The sequence below is a fragment of the Podarcis gaigeae genome (genome assembly GCF_964106915.1).
Source record: "Podarcis gaigeae genome assembly, chromosome: 4".
Classification (NCBI taxonomy): Eukaryota; Metazoa; Chordata; class Lepidosauria; order Squamata; family Lacertidae; genus Podarcis; species Podarcis gaigeae.
In genome coordinates this window covers 61,151,240-61,162,085 of record NC_139677.1, presented here as the reverse complement: position 1 = coordinate 61,162,085, position 10,846 = coordinate 61,151,240, and the positions used below count along the sequence as shown (strand labels likewise).

Genomic DNA, 10,846 nt, shown 5'->3' with positions numbered 1-10,846 from the left:
CGTCCGCTGCTTTACGGCCTCTCTCGCTTAGCTTCGGGTCCGCTGCAGCCCCGCCCCTTCTCCCCCACCTGCCCCACCCACTTTCTATCTGCTATTCCAGCGTGCAGATGGAGCTGCCGCTTTGACCGGCTCTTCCCTGCGTCTCTCGCGCACAGCTGGGCTGCTGGCCGCTGTCATGACAAGCCCAGGGAAGGCAGACGAGCCGGACCGGACGCTTTTTGTGGGGAACTTGGAGAGCCGCGTGCAAGAGGAGATTCTCTACGAGCTTTTCCTGCAGGTGCAAGGGACGGCGGGGCGGGGCCACCTTGGCAGGTGGGCAGGGCGATCTGGAAGTGGGCGGGGCTGGCGAGCCGTCGGCAGCAGGGAAGGAATGCTTAAAAGGAGCAGCAGGTGGAAGATTTTTGTCAGGAGTCTTAAATTCGCAGTATGAAGCAAGGCTTCAGTCCTTTTCCATTCCATCGAGGATGTGTGAAATGTACCAAGAGGTGCCTTAAACAATACAAAATGGAAAGATAAAATAGTCATCAGAAGCTAGGTATGCCTAAAACAGGGCTTTATTTATGATTTTTTTTCTTGTAAATATTCAGGAAGCTTGACATTCAGGGTGGCTGGTCAGTTCTCAAGGTGATTGAAAATAAAGGCAATACAAAATGAAAACTATGACCATATTCTTAAAACCCAAAGGGGTTGCCACCTTTTCCTCCATGTTAGTACTGTGGTGCTAACCACCTTTTTACACCAGGCAAAAATTTAAAAAGTGACGCTTTTTGAGGCACAGACATAAAATTAGGTGAAATGCTACATTTATTTCACTGTGGCCTGCAAGCCCTGTGGGGGTTGGACTAGATGACCCTTGGGATCCCTTCCAAGATTCTATTATTCTATGTTCTCCCCATCTTCTCAAAAATTCTCAGACAACCACTGAAAGCAATGGGAATGGAAGTAAAGGAAGGAAATGTGATTGATAAACATATTAAATGTTGGGAACTTCCCAGAGAATGGTTGCAATCTTAGGTGGAAAGGGCCTCTTTCTTTGTTTCCCAGGTGTCAGATAATTCATACATACATGCTATCAATCCTTGCTTTCCAGTTTTAACCACAATTTAATCATGGTTCTTGTTGTGTTTTGGCATGCCAAGCAACTGATAATAGCTTACCACACCCTTAACAATAAACACAAAATGAATGGGGGAAGGTTCGTGGTTTCCTTATGTTACTTCGTCAGGCTAACTGCTAGCATCTTGTTTGGACTTATCGCCTCTTTCTACAGTGATATTGCTGGAAGACTTTTCCTTCGTTCTGTGTGCTTCATATCCTTCCCATTTTGGTTTTCTTGCTTCTACATGGATACTTATATTTTATAAAGCAGAAATGCTTTCTTCTCCAGTAGCACAGCATAAATAATCAATGTTCTTCTTGTTCCAACCTTCACTAAATTGGCACCTAATAGCTTTCTGATAACTTTGTTACATTCATATGATTCACACATTCTTTGTATCTTAGAGCTGGGAAAACAGAAATAATGGTAAATTACGGTAGATGTTTTAAAGCTTTAAAAATTTAGCTGTGCCTGTAGCTTGCTTGAGCAGGTATTTTTATTTATGAACAGGGAGATCTACATGTTAAAAAGAACAAGCACCAGAATACCTCATTTGCTACTTCTACTCCTTGAAGAACTCCATCATCTGCAGTAGGCAACCTTGAACACAGACTGGAAAAATGCTGCTTCAGGGAAACTTGTCTTTTCTGGGGTGGGGCGGTGGGATAAAACAAACATTGATTCTCCTTGGAAAAGCTGAAGGCTTCAGTTATGACTCTGTCAGATGTGATGTTTACTTTTAAAACACTGGAAAATGTATAGAGCCATTATGCTGAGCAGCAACTGATATTTGACACTACTGAATATTGGCAAAATACAAAGACATCTAGCTTGTTTTCTGTGAGTTGTCACATTCTTATCACATGTCCACTTTCAGTTTCCTCATCAAGATAGAAGTGGGTTTTATTGATTAATTCAGCAAATCTCTGTTTTCACAAATTACTGCCTGAATCTGTTATAATGAAGAGATGCTGAAGATCCATATAATTTCATTTTTTATTGGTTTTTAATATATACCTTTCCCTCAATCATATTTTACCAGTATAGGTCCAGTCGTGACCGACTCTGGGGTTGCGGCGCTCATCTCACTTCATTGGCCAAGGGAGCCGGCATATAGCTTCCGGGTCATGTGGCCAGCATGACTAAGCCGCTTCTGGTGAACCAGAGCAGTGCACGGAAACGCCGTTTACCTTCCCGCTGAAGCGGTACCTATTTATCTACTTGCACTTTGAGGTGCTTTTGAACTGCTAGGTTGGCAGGAGCTGGGACCAAACAACGGGTGTTCACCCTGTTGCGGGAATTCAAACTGCTGACCTTCTGATCGGCAAGTCCTAGGCTCTGTGGTTTAACCCACAGCGCCACCCGCATCCCCATTTTACCAGTATACACAGCAGTTAAAAGAAGGAACACTGTCTGTTTATAGTAAGAACATAAGAACAGTCTGCGGTATCAGACCAATGACCAATCGAATCAAACATCCTGTTCTCACAGTGGCCAACCAGATGCTTGTGGGAAACCTGTTCTCACATGGGCATTCTGCTGGATTTCATATAAAGCCTGAGGAGTAAATGTGAACAGGATTACACACACAAACAAAAAGCCTGATTAATCATTCTGCTCTTTGGGCTGTAGACTCATCTCTGCCTGACAAGAGCTTCTGCTCATTTGAAGAGTGTCAGAATTTCTTCATCTTATTTGCCTTGCTAATCTAGCACAGAAAAAGAAGATCAAGATACATATAGTCTATTAGCCAACAATTGGTTCAATCTCTTCTTGGATAGCTCTTATATTTACCTGTAGATCCTTCTACAGTTTTACACTTCCTTGTTGTTTGTACCGTATAACTCATGTACAGCAATCAAATTTCAACTGCTCCAAAATGAACAGCCAGGTGTGTAGAATTCATGTAACTCCTGTTCTAAACCACATGTACTGGTTTCCAGTTCATTTCTGGGCCCAGTTCATTGTGCTCACATTAGTGTTTAAATCCCTGAATGATTTAATCCCCAAATATTTGAAAGACTGCTTCTTTCTCTACAGGTCTTCTTGGATATTAAGATCAGCAGAGGGAGCCCTCTTGGTATTTTCACCAGCCTCAGAAGTTCACGGAATGGCAGCCTTGAACAGGGCACTCCCTGTGACAGTCCCTATGCTGTGGGAACCCCCCCCCCCCCAAAGGAAAGGCACCTTCATTATGTAGTTATGCTGAAGACACACCTCTTTACCCTGGTATTTCACACCTGAGATTTATATCTAGAGGACCCACCTTATTCTCTTGACTGTAACAGGTTTAAGGGTAAAGGGACCCCTGACCATTAAAAGTCCACTTGTGGACAACTCTGGGGTTGTGGCGCTCATCTCGCTTTACTGGCCAAGGGAGCCGGCGTTTGTCCGCAGACAGCTTCTGGGTCATGTGGCCAGCATGACTAAGCTGCTTCTGGTGAATCAGAGCAGCGCACGGAAACGCCGTTTACCTTCCCGCCGGAGTGTTGCCTATTTATCTACTTGCACTTTGACGTGCTTTCGAACTGCTAGGTTGATAGGAGCAGGGACTGAGCAATGGGAGCTCACCCCATGGCGGGGATTTGAACCACTGACCTTCTGATCGGCAAGCCCTAGGCTCTGTGGTTTAGACCACAGTGCCACCTGCGCCCCTGGTAACAGGTTTACAATAGTGTTAATATTGCATTTTAAAATTGCTGTAGGGCTCAGAGACCTTACGGTGAAAGGTGGGTGAGAAATAACAACAACAATTTATTATATTTTGGACTGCCTACATATATCCCAAAAAAATCCTTAAGTGCTTTGCTAGTTGCCACAGTCCATGTGAATTGGATTGATATGCTAAATAGAATAAAATGTATGAATATGAGATATGCAGACTTTGAATATGTCATGGAAATCTTTGTATATTAAAGTAAAATTACATCATAATGGCATGTGTTTGTTGCAATGCTGAAATAGCTGGTACCCAATATTATATACCTTTTTTCGACTTTTGGTCCAGCAAGCCTTAGAATCAGCAAACAAACAGCTGTTTCCTTCCTGGGATTTATGAGAAAGTAATGCTTAAGTTTCTTGCAGGCTGGACCGGTAACCAATGTGACCATATGCAAGGACAAAGATGGAAAACCCAAGACTTTTGGATTTGTCTGCTTTAAACACACAGAGTCAGTGCCTTATGCCATAGCTTTGCTGAATGGGATTCGTTTATACGGAAGACCAATTAAAGTGCAATATCGGTTTGGTAGGTTTAGCTACCTGCCAACAATTTTTTTTACAAAACCTGGGCATATAATGCACAATCCTGACGTGAAAAGTGATTGTTAGTGGATATTTAATGCATTAAAAAAACAATTCTGAGAGTATAAAAATTCTCAAACTAATTGGTATATTGCATTTTTACCCTTTAAGACATCCCACTTTTGCAAGAAGGTAGAAAAAAATTCCTGAGTTTATCACAGTAAAAATGTGATCAGGTAATAGATATATTCTTTTGGGAATCAATAAATGAGAGCCAAATCTTACAAAATATATTATTATTTTACAGTCTGTACTTTGTTACCGTCCTAGCAGAGTACAACATTGTAATGTGTTCACTTGAAACTGCTGGTCTTTTTCAAATTCCTTTAGTTCAGACTTTCAAAATGTCTTTGTACAAAACTCCCCCCTCCCTCTATTATGTCCATGTAGCAGGTTAGATGCAGCATTGTTCTGTAATCTTTCTGGCAAAACTATGCTGTAATTTTTCCATTTTTTTTCAATAGAAAACTTGAAATATGTAGTGGCTACCGATATTATAAGTTAGTAATCTAGTTTTTCCTTGAAGAGTTGTCAGCCTGTTATCTGCAAATACTTTTTTTATCACTGATAATCTCTAGTGAGTCTTCATGACCACTTGCAAGTTGAAATATATCAATGAATCACAGTTATTCAGAAACTTACCTTGGCCAGGATCCATATAACGTCTTGGTTTCACACAAGGACCTTGTGCTTTAGCCTGAGAAAACTTGCAATATTTGTTCTTTGAACTTATCTGGCCAACATGATAAATCATTAACTGTTTTTGAACCTTTCAGTCATTTCAATAGCAGTCTGCCATATGCTATTAAAGACTGCCGTTTGAGAAAAAAACTAGTCTAGAACCCACTTTTTTAATTGTTTAGGGAAGTTTTTAATATTTGATGTTTTATTCTGTTTTTAATCTATTGGGAGCTGCCCAGAGTGGCTGGGGAAACCTAGATGGATGGGCGGGGTATAGATAATAAATTATTATTAATTATTATTATTCATAGGGATCCAACTAAAGCTGTAGTCCTAGCCATGACTAAAAAGCAAGTCCCATCAAATTCAATGGGGCTTATTCCCCAGTAAGTGGAATTGGGTTTGCAGTCTCAGTCATAATCAGAGAACCACTGGAAGCAACAGACATTTAAGTATACAATGGTACCTCGGGTTACAGACGCTTCAGGTTACAGACACTTCAGGTTACAGATTCCGCTAACCTAGAAATAGTACCTTGAGTTAAGAAGTTTGCTTCATGATGAGAACAGAAATCACGCAGCGGCAGCGGGAGGCCCTGTTAGCTAAAGTGGTACCTCAGTTTAAGAACAGTTTCAGGTTAAGAACAGACCTCCAGAATGAATTAAGTTCTTAACCTGAGGTACCACTGTATTCAGTGGGTCTGCTCTTGAGTATAGCCTGAATATTACCCCGATTCTTGGAGACCAATAAAGAAATTACCATTGGGGCTTGCTATGATAATAACGTTTCCCATATTAACTACTGAATAATGTGCTCCAAAATGAAATTATTTTCCATTTAAAAAGTTTGCATAAAAGTAAATTCGACTTTGGGTTTTTGGAGATGGGTGGAAATTGTAGCTTGGTATTGGATAGGTTATGCACTTGGTTTTAATTTTATTAGGTGTTTACAATAAACTAATTATAGTAGTATGATTGCTGAATTTTGTTTCTATATTGGACTTCATTTCTATATTGTAAAGTATGTTAGGCATTCAGAAAAAAATGAAATCAACTCTTGACTAGACCAATTTTAATCATTTTCAAAATTATTATTATTCCATTCATAGGGAGTTCCCACTGTGTAGAGTTAATCAGTCATTACCAGAATGTGGAACATGATATGCAGTCATCAACACACAGGTAATGGCTTTTTCCAGTATAAAAATATCATGGAGTTTAGTTTAGACACAACCTCTGTTCTGATACCCAATATTATGTGGTATATGTGCACTGAAAGTATAGACTAATCTTCCAAAATGTTCAGTTTACCACTCCCTTCTAGTGCCATATCAATTTTAGCTCCCTAAAGCAATAATCCAATCATTTTTGCATTCTGACTTAGTTCCTAAATTATGTATAATGTTCAGCCTTAACGTCTGTCCTATCCTATGTTTACTTCCTTGTAAATTCTACTATGGGATTTATTCCCAGGTAAGTATGTAAGAATCACAGCCTTTGTATATTCCCATCTGAAGGGATAAGAAGTTCTATAAGCTGACATAGACTCCAGTTCTATCCCCTGGCTCTCAGTAACAGGGCCTGATGGAGCAGTACAGTGAGTGCTGCATCTGCAGCCACAAAGTTTAAGCTGGGAGGGGCAAGAAAGAGTGGGAGGGTATGGGCAAGACAGAATGCTCCCAGGCTGTCACAATAAAGAGGTCCATATCCCATTGTGGCAGTGGGGTCCACACAGGATCCAGCAAATTCTGTGCTGGCCCTGCCCCCATTGTAGCAGTTGTCATTTGGGCAGGTTCAGCTGACCTCTCCTCCCTGACAGTGGAGACTGGCAGAGATGGGCAGGGCTGGGTTGCTCTGCTGGCTTCAAATCTGTACAAATTTATCTGGGAGTAAATCCTGCTGGACATGCAAAGGGTTGTGTTGTAAAGAGCCCCGAATCAGACCTATATATGTATGTATTGAAAAATGAGTAAATCTATTAGCATTCACTCACCATATCTCCCTACTTGCTCTTTTTATAGGAATTTAGAGCCTTATGGTGGTACTCCATTACCTCTAAGTCCTTTTCAGGTGAATAATAGCCCACCACAGGATTATTCTGCCTTTCAGAACATGGTAAGATTGAAATAATGATCACAAATCTATCACAACAATAGATAGTGTAGATACACTTTATAGGATGTGTAATGGAAGGGGGGACTGCCAAACACACAACTTGTGGAAACTCTTTCCCCCTTTCCCATGCTATGGCTTTAGTTATGAACCTGCACCCATACCTGTGCAGCTGCTTAGTGAAGCCAAGATTATGGCTGGCAATCTGCCCCTCTGTGCCAGCTGTGCCAACATCCTTCCGGAAACAGAAATTGACTGGACTCTGCAACAAAACTCATTGTGCTAGGCTGTCTTTTGTATTGCCTAGCCATGTCTGGTAGATCCAGGCCAATGAGTTTGTAACCACTTTGCTGGTCATGCTGAGCTACAGCAAAATTTGCCTTTCTTCAAAACAAACAAAACACCCCCCCACCCACCTACACATTTATGTCCTCAGCACTTCCAATATGAAGCATTCTAGGCTAGGACAGCACTGTGACAAATTCCAATAATCTATCAGCCTATAGTTGTGAACATCAATGATATAAATGGGATGGAGGCATTCTTTCATTGCTTACATTGGCATGTCTGCCTCACATAATTTCTGTGTCTATTTCATGTTAAGACCCCCTTTAAAAACCTTATACATTAGTGTGTCATGCTTGAACTGGAAATGGTTTTAGGAGCAGACCAGTCATGCCAAACTTCATATCTATAACCAACGCATGTGTGTGTGTGTGTGTAAGAATTACTTGATTTTTACAGTCTACCTGATAAAGGACTAGTGTAAATCAAAGCTTGTCCAGCATGTCCAGTACCTTTCATTCTCTAGAACTAATGCAGCAATTCTCTTCCAAACTTTAAAATATTAATTTACCTTCTATTTTCTAGATGACGTGTTTCTTAGCACACCAATATACCCCTTATAATCCAATGGGACAGCAATTTCCTTGCTATCAGATGGCATCACCACCGTCGTTTCCAAGTTTTCCTGTTCCAGCCTATCTGAATCCAGGACAAACCTCTTTTGAATGTGTGTACCCAGAGCCAAAGAACCACACACAGTATCTGGTTAAGGAAGGTTCATCTAAAAGGAAAAGGTCTCAGGAAACCAGTGACAGTGATAGTAGTGTGGGAAATGATAGGAAAAAAATAAAAAGAAAGTCAACAAAACTATAAGGACATAAATATATGTACAATGGGGTTGACTACATAGTGCCTATTTGCACCCTACTAAGAAATATGACATGGCTATTGTGGTATATAAGATTATTTATAATGGTTTAAGGTAAAGTATTATAGAAGTTACACTCTGCTTAAAAGGGAGAAATAGCATTTTTTGGATTTTTTAAAAATCACCTTACTACTTCACAGAAAAGAATATACAAAGCATTTTAATCTCATCTAGTAACTTTGTCCACAGTAAAGAGTGGCTGTCTTTAGCTTAGCTTGCAGTTATTCAAAACTGTTTATATAGTTTTTGGTCCTCGTGATTCCTTACATGGCTGCAGGAGTACAGCCAACTGGAAATGCATAAATACCATGTAGAGTTACCCTTTTCAGCTTTCCCACATCATGGTGGAGAGTGGGGCATTCAAACATGTAAATGAAACAAAATACTTGTGTACATGGAAATCTAACATGTTAGGTTTAGGCTTAAATTAAGCACTTCTCTCAACTATGCTAGCTTTCCTTGTGGAAGTTGTTTGTTTGTTGTTAATGTGGAGAAACATACATATGTATAACTGCTCACTTACTGGTTCAAAAGGGTCATAGCACTTGTTATTTCTGCATGTTTGAGTTGGCTTTAAGGCTGCAGTTTGATTCAGCTTGAGGATCTAGTGCCACAAAATTCTGTGGGATTTACTCCCAAATAAGTGCAATATGATTGCAGTCTCACTTGGAAATCCAAGAACTGTATTGGAACCAGAAGGATTTCATTCTGAGTAAATATATTTATGAAAAGAATGCCAAATCCATATATACAAGGGACACAAATACTGTAAGAATATTACTGGCTGCTATTTGAAGGAGATATGAGAATGAAGTAAATTTTCTCTGAAGATATGCCTTGCTTGCAAAGTTGTTTGTGAATTCAAGGGACTAGCTTTGCAATTCTGGATTGCAGAGTATATATAGGCACACATTATTGGTTAAGTTCTTTCCCACATGCAAATGTTGAAAGGCTTGAATTTTCATACGATGTCACAATGTGATGAAGGTAAACAATAAAGCTTATTGCTAAAACCTGCTTTTGATACTTGGCAAGATATTTTTATTTCATGACCTATGCAGATATGTCTTATTCCTGTAAAACTGACGAGAGAGAACAATTGGTTACTTTTCTATTACCGACAGAAACTCAGTTATTCTTAATATTTCAGTTACAATCTGGAGTCAGTCACCCATTTACATTCATACTTCTATCATGTTACATACAGTGTTTTTCTATGACGTCAGTTCATACACCTGCTGGTTCTGTGCAGTTATGTGTAGAAATCAAGTTGTGTACAGTACATGCAGCTTTCTGTGAATCACATCACAGGTTGTATTCAATTGCACTGTTACAAGGAAATGCCTTCTCTTGTAGAAATGACATACTGTATATTGGAAGTCCTGACCTTCCAAGTGCCATATACATATATTCCACAGAGCTTGATTACAGACGATGTTCAGAAACACTACAACTTTGGGAGAGCAATCCCTCCCACTTTATCCCCATGTGCATGTTAAGTATTACTTGTGAGGGGAGGCGGGGAAACAATCCTTATCTGCCTCCTGGCTGATCAGTGCATTTCTAGTCATCAATAATATTCTTGATAGGAAGAATTCTGAAGTTCCTACACACCAATTCATAGAAACGTTAAAAATGTTGCTGCATTTAATATGCACATATTCAGTTTTTTAAATGCTGATAAGTACCATTAAGGCCAAGCAGGATTGGAACTGTGGTGGGTGTAGGGGAAGTTTAACCCTCCCACAATTTGAATTAAAATTAAAAACTTCCTCCTTGCTCTTTGCATTGGGAGGGACTATTCCACTGACCAATGTTGGTGATGTGCAACCACGTATTCATAAACAGGTTGTGCTGGTTTCTTGGCATCTGCCTGGGAAACAATAAAAAAGAAAAGCTAGATGAACTTACTTATTGCAGTAAGCTAGCCTGAAGGGAAGGATCCAGAAGCTTGCTGGCTATCTTTTGGAAGCATAGGTTCTAACATGTCCAGTTCTGTGGGAAACAGGGCAAGGTGTTCCGGCATGCATAGGCTCCTATGATGATTCTATGTGATTTCCATATTAAAAGAGCAGATACTCTTTAGGAAAATCAGTCCAGTCTTAAGCAAGGTAGTATAATTTCTGGGTAAATCACAAATAATTACTAAACTCTGAAAGCGCTGGGGGGATGAATAACCCCAGGTGGCAAAAGCAGATCTTAGTCTAGTCCGGGGCGAAGAACCCGTGGACCTCCTGGTGTTTGGTGAACTCGAACTCTCATCATCCAGCAACATCCGGAGTGCCACAGGTTTCTTTATCTCTGATCGCCGTCTCTCGCTCTTACTTCACGGCTGTGTCCTAACGCCTTGGAAGCAAGGGAAAAGGCGTGTACTGTTCCCCCGCCATCAGAAGCAATCACTTCTGACGCGCGCGGGCGTGGACGTCAGGACTTTTGCTT

The 10,846-nt window shown here is 40.4% G+C and overlaps 1 protein-coding gene across 2 annotated transcripts; it reads left to right on the top strand.

Moving 5' to 3' along the window:
- Positions 1-23: 23 nt before the first annotated feature.
- Positions 24-9,424, top strand: RBM11 (RNA binding motif protein 11). 2 transcript variants are annotated; one of them, XM_083737338.1, is made up of 6 exons: positions 36-277; positions 3,140-3,295; positions 4,184-4,346; positions 6,192-6,264; positions 7,104-7,197; positions 8,065-9,424. In XM_083737338.1, the coding sequence occupies exons 1-6, from the start codon at positions 176-178 to the stop codon at positions 8,350-8,352; spliced, it is 876 nt and encodes a 291-aa protein (XP_083593464.1). In that variant the 5' UTR covers positions 36-175; the 3' UTR covers positions 8,353-9,424. The 2 variants fall into 2 exon arrangements, with proteins under 2 accessions (XP_083593465.1, XP_083593464.1); XM_083737339.1 differs by lacking the exon at positions 3,140-3,295 and having other exon boundaries at positions 24-277.
- Positions 9,425-10,846: the final 1,422 nt, after the last annotated feature.

Bases quoted from the DNA above. Each gene is read 5' to 3' on its own strand.
- RBM11 (XM_083737338.1), top strand. From the start codon at position 176: ATGACAAGCCCAGGGAAGGCAGACGAGCCGGACCGGACGCTTTTTGTG. The intron at 4,347-6,191 runs GTAGGTTTAGCT...TTCCATTCATAG, and splicing joins TAAAGTGCAATATCGGTTTG to GGAGTTCCCACTGTGTAGAG. The intron at 7,198-8,064 runs GTAAGATTGAAA...TCTATTTTCTAG, and splicing joins ATTCTGCCTTTCAGAACATG to ATGACGTGTTTCTTAGCACA.